We start from the raw sequence: 14292 nt of genomic DNA on the forward strand, positions 1-14292 counted from the left end.
TTATTAAATTTCTTGTGGGACATTACAAAATGGTTTAATGTCTTTGAAAAAAACACAGTCTAAAATTTATCGTGCTTTTGAACATTTTTTTTTGGATTCTGTACAACATTTTCCAAAGGTATATGATATTTTTGTTCTAGGTGATTATCGCGAACGGTGAGGTTCGTTTGGTTTTCGTAATATGTACTAATTTTAAAAAGTAAGAATTTGCAAATCTATGTTTAGTAGTAATGTGTTTTTAATTTGCAGATTGCTTGTGTATATTCACTTTGTACATTTGATTTATATACTATTACGTAGTTTGGTGACTAGAACCTTATTTAGTTCATCGATTCTCTTCATTGTTAAAACTGGTAAATTAAACGTATGCATTACGTACTGTACAATTGTGAATTGTACTTTTACTTCCAAACCATCGATTTGTGCTATTTATGATTTATTAAAACTTGTTTCTTTGTATTAAGAACGTTGTAATTCCTATGTCTAGCTACTTCAATTTTTTTAGAGTTAAATGTAAGTACATTTTCCATCCTGTTAATAAATTAATTCGCATTGAAAGAATAAAATTGAATATTTTATCTTGCCGGTGGGCGTGTATTGAATTAAGTAGCTCATTACATCATGAACCTTTCCTAGTACTAGTTACTATGAATATATTTTAATTTTATTTAGTAACAATTTTTATGAAACAAAGTTGTGTTGAGTTATAAAAACGTGGTAACAGTCCCCAAATTTATAGCACTTGCTTAGGTTATGCCAATAAAAATAGAAAAAATACACATGGCTCTTTGCCCAAAATATGCGCAGGAAGTGCATTGTGAAGATAATTGTAAAACCATAGTTTGATTTCTACTAGCTAAATGTAATCAGCCTTTATATGAATTGATCTTCTCTTCCCTTTTTCTGTTCATCATAATTTTATCAGTGGTGTCAGTTTGGAGCTTCATGTTTATGATTTGTTTGGAAAGTTATACTACAAGATCACTAGAATGAAATGAGGTTTGAATGTTATAAGCAGGTGCTACCACTGAGGATTTAATTATGGTATAGTTTTGAAAGGATCTGAAAGCATATCTACAGGCATTTAGCAAGTGATTTGCATTTTACATATTGATATTAGTGCTTAACTAGAGGTTAGAATAATGGAAGATTATTGATTATTTAGTGCTCAACTAAAATTAAAATAAAATTAATTGTACTGTTTTTTTATTATATTTATAATCTGTATTATCCTAAAGGCTAGCACTTTTTAAACTAGCTTATGAAATGACTGCATTTTTACCATTATAGGATTATAACAGTGAGGGTTAGTCTGTTTCAGGTCACCCAAAGGTAGTTACTGGCAAAGTTAATTTATTTTTTTATCTTTTGTTACAGAACCTTGCCACATTTAAAAAATTGAAAGCAGGGATTACTTTATTTTTAATATGTATATTTTTTTGAGTGGCTGTTTTACATAGTTGTGCCTGCCACTATTTTTTGAGGTTAGCAGAAAGCTAAATAATTTCATTGTTTCTAAAGATATCAAATTCATACAACTATATTGTTCAGTATAACATATATTAGACTATTACTTTAGTATATTTTGGTAATGGTTAAGAAAATTGCTCAAAAGGTTAATTGAAAATCCAAATTTTAAAAACAACAAACTCTTCTTTGGAAGCATGCTTTAGGAAAAAATAAAAACTCTCTTTCAAGTGGTTTTTTTTTTGTTAGAGGTTTTGTATGAGACTACTTCCTGAAAATTTTCACAAAATAAGTTGAAGAATTATCACTGAAACTTAGCATAAAGCAGGATAAGTTCAAAATATGAGAAATGACATTTTTTTAGTAGTGCCAAAATCTTGTTATTAAACCAGCTAAGATGATGTGATTCTAAAACCATCCATTGTGCTTCTCAGGTAGATATAACATTACTGATTGCATGGATGGAAGTTCCATTAATGATAATGGTATTTCTGTTGCCCATAAAACAAACATTTTTGGGTGTATTATTGTGACAAGTTCTTGCGTTATGATCAAATTGATTGCTCTTGTGTTATGATTATATTGATTTTGTTGTAACAAAATCAGCCATATTGTTTTGCTCTGAAGCACCTTAATAAAATGCCAAGCTTATTATTATTATTATTATTATTATTATTATTAACTATTTATTTTGCCTACATTTATTCTTGTATAAAGTTAGTTATCTCCTGGGGTTCTCTCAAAAAGTTAGTTAGCTTTTAAGATACAAAAATGGGTTGTTAGATCATTATCTGGCATCCATAAGTATAAATTGTGTAACCTATATTTAAAAAAAATAAAATATGTTAACTTCTCCTTATTATTATGTAGAAAAACTATGATGTTAAGCAATAAGTACATAGAGTATTTTTATTCTTTACTAATAAATGTTAAAGACAAAGGTCTTATTTATACTTGTCTAATGTGTAAAACCTCTAGTTATCTTTATTTCATTAATAATTTGTAAATTCTCTAGTATTTCCAATAGTGAAATTCTAGTAAATATTACTGACCACATCCCGAGTAGATTTTTTATGGAGAAGAAAATGTTATGAAATAGGTGATAACTTTTTTAACTGCATCATGATAGAGACTGTCTTTTCTTTATATCTCTGTTTTGATATTCTCATATACACTTTAAGATCTCTGCAGATGTTCTTTTAGCTTTCTTTCATATGGAGTTCTTGTGTTCGAATCCTGGTCAATGCTTTACTTGTTTATTTAGATTAGTAAACACAATACTTTTCCTTTAATCTGAGCTCTGGTTAGTGTCACTGAAATCTTATGTTCTGCTATGAGATTGGTATGATTGCTGTCTGTGATGCTGTCATAGATTTTTATTTTGCACTTTTACTTCTTTATAATTAACTTAGATTGCAGTCCATTGTATAAAACTTGAGGAAACTGTTAAACTTTCATAGATGCAGTAAAATATAATCTATCGTTGTAATCTCTTTAAGCTGAGGGAGGTTATGTTTACTCCATGCTGGTAGTGTAATTTTCTGGGTTTAACACTAAACACTAACTTAACACTTCTGTGTTATAGTTTGCTAGATTGAGTTTTTACAGTTTGCTATGCTTCATTTTGCCTTAAATTCTCTTTTTGTGTTTATTCTGTAGTTATGTGTTTTCTTTTTTTGTAATTCATTCATTGAATGAATCTTTTATATTAGACAAATTACTTGAAGATAAGATTTGGAATTGAACCTTTTGGTTATTGATAGTAATGACTAAAGATTCCAGCAATCTACTTATCCCCATTTTTCTTCTTCAATCCAATTGGCATGTATCTCAAAAGGGAGAAATTTGTGTAGAACTGACAGTGCAAGTGATTAATCATGTGGGTAGGATTGGACAAATTTTATAACGTAATTTGAACAATTTTGGCGCTACAGTTGCAGAAGAGGTGAGCTTGTGTCTTTGTGAGAAAGAGCTTTCTTTTCATCAAATATGATATCCTATTTCCTCATTTACTTTCTGGCAAGATGTATCATATTTTCCAGTTATTGTTTAACCTTTCTTTCCTTCAGATTATGCTTCAAGACTCCCAAAAGAGAATGGCCATCATTTTTCCTGCTGTCTGTACAGTTTTCATGTAATTTGGAGCAAATTATCGGATTGCAATCCCCTGTTTTGACTGTTATTTGTTTTCAGTTGGGGAGTGATGTACCCAAGTTTCATCAACTGTTATGAAACTGCAAAAATTCCTCCTAATTATGGTGAGACACCTCCAAACTGAGCTTAGAAATCTTCATGCTTTTGATCACAATTGATGTAGACTTTGGTCCAGACAGTATTCAGAAAATTGACAGTTTTCACATATATGTGAAATTTTAAAAAAGTGTGATACATCCATTCATTTGAGATACCTATTATCTTAACAATCTCATGCACTTTTAGTCTTACATCCTTCATCAACATATGAATTTTTTCAATAGTCTCTCAGTTGTAACCTCACTATTCCATCAGAATGTTCATATTGTTTGAGTTCATATGATCACTCAAAAAATTACTAGATCACTTGTAAACTGGTTCTCATCAAAGATGCTTAGTTACTGTAATATCTATTCAACTTTGCTTAGTTCCTGTATTGTTTTGACTTTCAAAAAGTAAAGTTTTACCACAGAAAATTCTCTTTCATATATTTTTTACAAACGGATGTGATTGATTGACTCAATTTGCTACCAACAATAGAATTATGAATGTATATGATAAAAACTTTGTGTATGTTCTCAGCAGAAATACAGGAAACTATGAATAACCTCCGCAATAGACCATGAGTGCCATCTCTTACTACAAACTTATCAAATACTCTCACAACAAGGTATTAGTATCATAAAAGTTTTTAATGACATATGATGACAAAAGTCGCTTTAATATTGGAAGGACAGGTAGAAGGGAAAAATTGTGTAGGCAGGCCACGTTTGGAATATGTAAAACAAATTGTTAGGGATGTAGGATGTAGAGGGTATACTGAAATGAAACGACTAGCACTAGATAGGGAATCTTGGAGAGCTGCATCAAACAGTCAAAAGACAAAAATTGAACATATTTGTCCTTGATACAGTTAGCAAAAGAAATCTTGAGCACTAACTGTGAGTTCGTATCATTATAACAGGATGATTAATAAAAGAACTAATTAAAAATTCAATATGTAACTAAACTAAACTGCATTGATTTTAGTAACGTGATAAATAAAAAAAAAAAAAAAAAACAAATTTAAATTGAAAAATTAAGTTAAATGAAATATACTTAAAAGAAAAAATACATAGAATCTAAAATTATTTAAATTTACATTGAAATCAAATAAAGTAAAATACAATAAATTCATAATCTAAAAAGTCAAAAAAAAAAAAAGTTCTATAATGGAGAAATAAAAAAAAAATAAATAAAAAGTACATTACAAGATAACATATCACAACGTTATAACATAGACAACTAGAAATATTCATAAGATAAGATAATGAATATTGTTATGAATTTATAGTGCCATAGCATTCACTTAAATATTCACAGTTTATATGTATATGTATAGATTTTTTAATGCTATTAACTTATTTTGTTGTATGCTATTCATTATAATAATATGTTAAATTTATTGTTATTAGTGTGGATTATTTTTTTCTTTCAATTTGGTAATTTAAAGTATATATTGTGTTTCACCCATTCATCTATTTCTTTGATTAGATTACTATTTATTATTTTGACGTAAAAATGATCGGGTACTTTTTGGAAAATATACTGCAATAATACGAAAATTGACGTTTGCAAAAGTTAATTTTATAAAGAATGTGGTGTAAGTATTTGTTCCTACTGAACGAGTATTTTACAGTGTATTTTTAAATTCAAAATCATTTATATATATTTGTTTGTTTAGTGTATTACTCTCTTGACATATATTTGTCTCAAAGTAGGTACCTTAAATTCTTCAAATAAGCGTGTACCAGGATTATAACCTTGGTCTGAAAGCTGCTCCAATTAAATGTTTCTGGAGCATAAATATTTTATTAAGATGGGCGGGCATCTTATTTTCCTTCCCTTATCACGATTCCATATTGAAAAAGTGAATGAGGATATGCGAAATATATAATTCTTATTATTTCAAGATCTTTGATTTTGTAAAAAGTACGAATAAGGTATTTCAGTCTTAATGTTAAATACTGTACATGGATATTCCGCTTCATATGACCGTCCAATATTATTCAAAGATATTTTATTGACTTCTATTGACTGACAACGGTTCACTATTATTTACTGAACATGTATTTTGTAGTTTTAGTTAAAATTCACAATGGGGTTTGCCAGTTTCAGTAGGCAAGAATGACATATATTTCCTTTTACTTTGGTTGAGCGTAAGAATATGGCTTTCATACCAAGATTTTTACGATAAGTAATCCAAGGGTAGCATCCTGAAATAACAAAACATCCCATGTCTTGCCCAAAATAACAAAAGCTGTGTCATCAATGAAAGTTACTATGGTATCGTTATGAAAGTTCAGTTTTAAAAGATCAATGACATATATTAGAAAAAGTATTGGTGAGAGAATCGTACGTTGTGATAATCCAAAGTTTCAGGATTTTCTGTGATCGCTGACATTATTTAAAGTTAGAATTTGAGTTCTATCCTTAAGGTAGTTTTCAAATAGTTCTTTTACTGGCCCTCATATACTGCAGTTATTTAGTTTATGTATTAAAATTTTCTGAGTAATTGTGTCAAATGCGAGGAATATTGCTACAGTCTTATTATTTTTATTAAAATTGTTGTTAATTATTCTAGTTAAATGTAAAACCGCATCTTTTGTTGATTTTCCAGATTGAAAACTGTACTGATTTTTATGAATAAAATTATTTTTATCAAGAAACTCTATTATTTGTTTTTTTAATATTTTTCAATTATTTTGGAAAAGTTACAGTAACAGACTTATAGATCTGTAATTTGTCAGGTTGTTTTTATCTCCTGATTTATGTAATACGATTATTTTGGCTATTTTAAATTTAGTAGGGAAATATTTTTCAATAAAATATCTATTTGCTATGTGTTCAAGTGGTTTTATTATGTAGTTACTTATTTCTTTTAAACAAGAAACATTATTAAAGCTATCGATTCTAGGTGATGAGTTATTTTTTATCACATTTAATATTTCAGTAATATTTGTTGGGTTAAGAAACAGACTATTAACAGAGAGTGGGCAAATGTAATCTAAAATGGAGGCAAATTTAAGTTATTTGTGTTTTTTAGGTATAATTTGCAAAATTTTCTCCTACATTTGTAAGGTATTTATTTAATTTATTAGATTCAATTTTCAGTTGTGTAATTTCGTTTTTCATATCTAATATTTCATTAATACATTCCCACGCTTTCTTAATATTGTTTTTATTTAGTTGGAAATTATTATTAAAATAATCAATTATTGCTTTTTTTTTATTATATTGTTTATTGTGTTCCTATATTTCTTACAATAATTTTTTAGTCTTACTATGAATAAAATAGTGCAAACATAAAAGAAGTTTCATTTCCCCTTTTTGGCAATTAAAATACTTCAAATCCGGAGATAAGAGGAGTCTTTGTGACCTCTTTTGAATATCTGATTTTCATATGTGTGTATGTAGGTAATTAGATGAAATTCTTTTTTTAAAAAGTGAATGAATTCACTGCTTAAATTCAGTAAACTCTAATGAAAAGTAAATTTACCACATGTAAAATTTTTTAAACAAATCTTCTGTAATGGCTTATTGTTGAAAATTTGTTTATTTAAGGAAATTTCAGGGTTTATAATAGAAAAAAAATGTTACTTTTGTTACTGTCATAAGCTTGTTTATAAAAAGACATAGGCAAGATTTGGTTTATTTTTAGGAATTTGATCCAAATTAATAGGTTGACGTGACAGTTTTGTATGCTGCTTTTGCATAAACATCTGTTGGCTGACTAATTTGCATAAACATCAATTGGCTGTAAAAAAGACTTGGATCCCCCTCCTTTAATAATTTAATAAGTAACATTTTTTCTGAGCATGTTTTTATAATTTCCTCATTTTTATTATTATATTCCTCATTTATTCATTTCTGATTTTTATTTATTCCTGATCTCATATCTTCTAGTAAACTCTCTTGAACACAACATGTTTAGTTGTTTTAAAATAGCATGCATTAAGCTACATTCATTTAAATTGGGTTTGTTAAAAACATTCTTTTTTCATTTAAAACATCCTTTGTGGCATTTTAACTTATTTTATATTGTTAACTTTAGACTGAAATTTTTTCTGAGAGTAAGGAAGTATGGTGTAGTAGTGTACCATATATGCAGTAATAATATAATATATCCTGAACTTCACTACGGGTTATCCTTCTGAACTAATAATGAAGTTTTTTCTTCTTAGGCTTGTCTTATCCAAATAATTTTTTTTTTATCAGGTGACGGCATTTGCGTATTAATACCACCGCAGCTACAGCTTTATTTAAAAACAAAGTAGTCAATCGGATTTCGGTGGAAAATGAACAGTCTCTTTATTAATTATAATAAATTGTTATTTATATTTATTTATTTTATAAATATAATTTAACCAAACTTAACCTACGCTCGCTTTGCTCGCTAACCTTGACTAATTAACACTGTAATTTTTTGAGTATTTATTTAATAAATTCAGTAGTTATTGCAATTATTTATTATTTAAATAATCACACTCCTGTTAATTAGTCAAGGTTAGCGAGCGAAGCGAGCGTAAGTTAAGTTTGGTTAAATTACATAAAATGAATAACCATTTATTAAAATTAATAAAGAAACTGTTTTGAATTTATGTTAAACTCTGTATCAGCCCATTTTCCACCGAAATCCGATTGACTACTTTGTTTTTAAATAAAGCTGTAGCTGCGGTGGCGTTAATACGTAAGTACCCAGGTGACATTAAACCAGCTTTAAAAGTTGGTGGTTTAGATCATTTCTTTTATGGATAAGGAAGTTGTAAATTTCAGTTTGATGATTTTATGTTGATTAGAGAATCTTTTCCTTGACTATAATAACAACACTTCAGCCCAATGACTTTCTTTCTTTTTCCTGTTTAGCCTCCGGTAACTACCGTTTAGATAATTCTTCAGAGGATGAATGAGGATGATATGTATGAGTGTAAATGAAGTGTAGTCTTGTACATTCTCAGTTCGACCATTCCTGAGATGTGTGGTTAATTGAAACCCAACCACCAAAGAACACCGGTATCCACGATCTAGTATTCAAATCTGTGTAAAAATATCTTCAGCCCAATGACTATATAAACCATAAGGTAAAAAAATGTTCATGTCAAGGAAAATATCTTATGCTTGAAATGGATTTAAATTGGTAATGTGGTCTAACAGTCTGAAAGTATGCTATTTCTTTTTTGATAAAGTGGGTAGTAGTTTGTTTTTCAAGTTCTGATAAAAATTTAGGTATCATTTTATTATTGTTAGTGGGTGGAAGTCAGAGATATCATATTCTACTTACACATATAAAAGCCAGTTCATCAAGTACTCTAATCATAAATCATAACTAGTAAACTTATTCTTTTATTTTTATTTATACCTATTTTCCTGCTAAAAAAAAAAAAAGTTGGTTGTTCTAATAAATATGATATTGTATTTTTTATTGTAGTGTGGCTGCAATTTGATGGAATTGATCTGTAGTGTGGTTAATGAAAAGGATAGAATATATGGATATTTTCTTCAGAAATTGCATGATTTTAAGTAAATTATTTTTTTTATTCTCAGATTCATAATATATTTGATTACAGATCAGAGTAATTGAACAAATTTTGGGTAGTTTCGTTGCATTAAGTATTTTTACAATTGGACTCAAAAATTACTTTGTTTTTTTACATTTAAGGTTTTTTTTTTTAAAAAAAAGATATTTAATATGTTTTTTCAATTGCAGAAATTAAATATAATTAATATTTTAATAAAGCTTGAATGTGCTCAAAGATTTAAAGGGCTATATCTGTTTCAGTGTTCCATGTAATGAGAAGATATCACAAAATTGTGAATGTGTGATTTTTATTGTATTTCTTCCCCAGTTTGTCGTTAGGGATTACATTATTCTTTTGAAAGAAATCATTCATTGAATTTTTTTAGAAGGAATTGATGAATTTTTAACATTTTTCTGTTTAAAAATTTGAATATTAACATACTTATTTCTGAAATTATAAATTATATTGAAAATTTTTGCATGATAAATTTGTAAATTCGACAAGAATTTATACAATGATTGTGTACAATGTTTGATGGAATATACAATAAACTTGTGTACATATGTATACATCTGTATCTGCTTATATTTTTTTATATGCTCACAGTTGTTTTGAAACAGGAAAGAAGTATATTTCTCATTTAGGATGTCAGTGAAACAGATGAGTATTGCAGCAGTGTGTTATTTTAGGCTATTAATGTTACAAACTACTTTCACTATTCATTATTGAATGTTCAAATATAAAAATTCAGAATTGTCTTTACTTCACCCAAATAGAATAGCATTTAAAATGATGGGATCATTAAATTTAACAAACATCAGAGCTGTAGAACTTTCTTAGCTGCTTTAGGTAAAATTTATTTTAATACATATGCAGACTTTCACTTGTTTGTAGGTGAGATTGGATGTAGAAAGTGTGTGTCAGAATCAATTACTAAATAAATAAATTTTGAGCTCTTTATACTGAATAACTACTGTTATAAATGCCCTCCTCTGAAAAATCATAAATCACTATGAAAATCATTCCTTACATTTTTTAAGTACATTATTATACAGAATGTTTCAAATTATATTGTCAAACTCTTGGAAGTAATTGAAAAAATAAAGTATCTATAATGCCTGAAAATGCTTCATTTTCCTTTTTTTTAAATTCCCGTTTAAAAGATGGTTGAAATAGAAAGAAAGAAATTTGGTTCAGTTTTAAAATTCTTTCATTATGATTTAAACTAATATATTGGTCATGAAAATTTTTTAAAATCATTAATATAAATATAAAAGTAATTTTATCAAATAATTTTATTAAATTGTAAGCATAAGTTTATTAAATCGTAAGCATTTTTTTGTGAATAAAATTACATATTTATTTAAATCTGACTTTATGATACCAAAGTTAGTAGAGATATGCCTACCAAGTACCTAAGTTATTAGTAAAAATGTGTAAATAATTTTCTGTTATTTTCAGAAATAATTCAGTCAGATATATATATATATATATGTTAAGTGCTAAAAAAATATATTTACTTTAAATAAAAAAATAATTTTTGTCATATCGGAGAACATTTCTGTGTTGATCATTAATTTCCTGTTAGTTCCCTTTTAAAGCACCTGAACTTGCATTATTGCACTATACTTTGGTCATTTAGGTGTCACAATACATGGTAATTTTTTCCTTTATATTTGCAGAAACAATCACTATCCACAGTTGGACTACATAATTTTGTCTCCCTGTATAATAGAAGTTGATAAAGAGGTTAATTTTCAGACCAAAAATGGGTTTGATACATAATGTACTCAACTAAATAACAGAATATCACAAAAAATAAGGTCAGTTTAAATAATTATGTTAATAAAGGTGTGTAAAATAAGAATTTTTTTTGCCCATTCAGTCTGTCAGTTTTTATGTAAAGTAATTAGATTTTGTTTCATGATGTATGCTTTTTTATAGTGTAATGAAGACTTGTGAAGGTTTAATGGAGACTGTTTTTAATGCTTGTTTGTGCGTGGGCAGGCATGTGCGCATGCGCTCACGTTTACCAATGTGCCAGTATTTATGCACACATATGAAAAAGGATGTAATTTTATTTAGAATTACATTTAATACTGTTTTATTTTAAGTTTCTAAAATTATGAAATATGTGATTCAGTATGACATATTTTAGTTATGGCCAGTTTGTTAAATGAATGACTTCATGTTTATGATTAAAAATTTTTTCATGTTGGGGAGAGAAAGTATAAGAGATTATAAGAGGCTGACAGTGATTTAAATTTCGGATTTTAAATCTTAAGCATTAACCTTGGCAGCGCAAAGGAGTAAAACATATTTTAAAAATGATTGTTTTTATTACAGTGATCAATGTTTAAGCTTCAAGCTCATAAGACATTGAATAAATGCTGTGGTTAGGAATGAAAATTTAAGTTATGAACAGATTTAAATGACAAAGAACAAGTTACATTAATTTGTTATTTTATACTTTCTGTTATCACTTTCATTATGGCTGGGATACTTTTAAAGTATCTGAGGTATGAGGAGTATCAGGTAGAATTACTTTTTGTGTGAGAGGAATGTTGTTCACTGTCTTGTTAAGAGTGTTACTAATTCCTATGATGAACAGAGTGAAACTAATGCTAGTAGGGTCGAATATCAGCTGAACATTCTGTGGGCCTGGCATACAGACTTGTTACAACATGCTATTATGCCCTGAAAGTTGGGCAATAAAAAATAGTTCACATTTCACTGTTACTTGTATGCATAGGATGTTATTCTTGAGAATAGTTTTGCTATATTTTGTAGAAATTTATGAGTTGTTACAAGTTTCTCTGATAACTATTTGGTTATAGGTCTGACAAACAAAAAAGTGTTTTCTGTATTTCTGTTTCAGGTGATCTTTGAAGTATGTCTTATGAAATGTTTTTTGCTGAGTTTCTTCCTGAGGTCTTGGTTATTTCAATTATATATCTAGTGTTTCTGTTTCTGTATTATACACCCTCTTCATCCTGTTTTATCTGTGTTGTGCATCCAGTTCCACTTGTTTTATTTCCAAGAAGTTTAATATTAATGAAAAAAATTAAAAATTATTTTCACGCAAATATTTCAAAAAGGGAAAATATTTCAAAAAGTATAAATGCATAAAAGAAAGAAAACTGTAGCAGTAAAAGCAAACAATAACTACACAAAACGTTAACTGCATTTACTGCATAAGAGGTTCAGTTAGGGCTTGTTCACAATTGAACTTTGGATGCAGCTAAGATTTTGCTTTTTTTTTTGCTGTACTTATGTAGTTATTTTCCATCTAATAACATTTTATTCTTTTTTGATGATAATGTACACAATATCCAGTGAATTACAGTTTATGGATTTATGGTCTAATAAAGAATATAATTACCTTACAGCAATATATATGTGTTAGTTGATCACGAAAGTTTTCCATAAAATATATTCATTAAATAATTATGAATATAATGAATGAATAATAATGAATATAAACCACAACATATATTCATAATAATAGCTGAAAATTCAACTTATTCAAAACTAATTCAAATATTTTTTTTCTATTGATCAATTGCTAGTTAAGTTAATAAATAGAATTTTAATTTGTGTTATTTTTTTCAGACGATTGTACATCAACTCAGAAACAGACCATCTTGTTTCTCCTAGCTGTAGGGTCTGTTCTATTATTTGCTATTCTCAACACGTCGGTTATGGCTTGGAGATCACATGGGAAAACAAATTTTGATCTAGTACGAAATCTTAAAGGTTTGTTTGTTTCATAATGCTTCTTAAATTATTTAGAAGCATCTGTCTCTTATTGATGCAGTTACATTTTTATTTTATAACTGGTTCCAAAAGAACTTATATTTATAGATTTATATTTTATAAAATTTAAATATATACAGGTGTTTATAAAAACTGTTTCAAGAATTCAAGAATTCCCACATTGAAATAAAGAAAAAAGTTTACACCAGTATATGCTTGGAAATGCCTTAGTTTATTGGTTATTTGCTATTTTGTATTTTTAATTTTTAACATAGTTTATTTCTCAGGATTGTTTAATTGTACTGAGCTGAAATTTCCTCTACTGATAAGATACCTACAGGTTTACTTGTATAAATATAAACCTGATTTCTCAATCCAGTTCAAAATTGCAGCCATGTAAACCTTTTAATTGATAATATCTTTGCAACTGTTGGTTTATTTAAATGTTACGTTATTACAAAAATGCCCAAAGTAAAAGTACTCAATTTAGGAAAACCTATTTTTAAATGATTAAATTGTGGTCCGTCTTTGTCTAGTGCCGTTACAAAATTTTTCATGAGTCAGAGTTTCACGTGAAGAAGTGGCGGTATGATTTTACCACTCTCGATTAATGATAAATGCTTTACATTGTTTTCACTGGCCTCATAGTTCTGCTGCAATGGCCAGTATTTTACTTGATAATGATTTTTGTATCACGGCTATTCCAAAGGCAAAGAAAACTAATAATGCTTTGTAAACCCACCTTGTAAACCAAGAAGTAATGCAATAACTTTCAGATCAGTGCAAACTTGCCACATAAGCTCTTTGTATTTTATTGCTTCTAATATTGATGCCATAGTTTCATATGTTTCTTTCATGTTGACTGCATGAGCTAAAGGAATGGATGACTATTTGTTACGATTATGCAATTAAACTGCTTTCATGCTAACTTTAGAGGTGTCAATAAAAAGACGCCATTCTTCAGGAATACGCTGACTTACAAGTTCTTTCATCAGACCATCAACATTGGTATAAATGCACATTGAATTTTTCATAGTAAAATAATTTGAAAGCGTTTCATTTCATGTTCTAAACATAGTAACTTCGTTTTTTTTCACTAAAAGATTGCATGTTGCAGTCTAGACTTCAGAAATTCAGCTTGCTACTTTGATAACTTTAAATTACGAACTAAATCATTAAGTTTTCCCATGTTCCCATTTTTGAATTAAATGTGGAGATTTCTCATCAGATACAGAAAGAAGTTCTTCAACATCCTCTACATCATCTGCTTCATTTTCAGATTGTTCTTCTAGCAATGTCGGATTAGATGGTGATACAG

General features: G+C 28.1%; 1 protein-coding gene across 11 annotated transcripts in view; it reads left to right on the top strand.

Moving 5' to 3' along the window:
- The first annotated feature begins 107 nt into the window (after nucleotides 1–107).
- The window catches only part of Pcmt (Protein-L-isoaspartate (D-aspartate) O-methyltransferase), a 74828-nt gene continuing 60643 nt past the window's right edge, over nucleotides 108–14292 (top strand). For 3 of the 11 annotated variants that reach the window (XR_012756903.1, XR_012756904.1, XM_075369921.1), the window contains exons 1-2: nucleotides 210–513; nucleotides 12831–12974. Coding sequence is in view for 3 of the 11 variants with exons in the window: in XM_075369921.1 (XP_075226036.1) it covers nucleotides 480–513; nucleotides 12831–12974 (178 nt within the window). In the remaining 8 variants the exon portion in view is untranslated. The other 8 variants (XR_012756906.1, XR_012756907.1, XM_075369922.1 and 5 more) reach the window with 6 other exon arrangements.

Source organism: Lycorma delicatula, chromosome 6 (genome assembly GCF_047948215.1).
Source record: "Lycorma delicatula isolate Av1 chromosome 6, ASM4794821v1, whole genome shotgun sequence".
In the NCBI taxonomy this organism is placed as follows: Eukaryota; Metazoa; Arthropoda; class Insecta; order Hemiptera; family Fulgoridae; genus Lycorma; species Lycorma delicatula.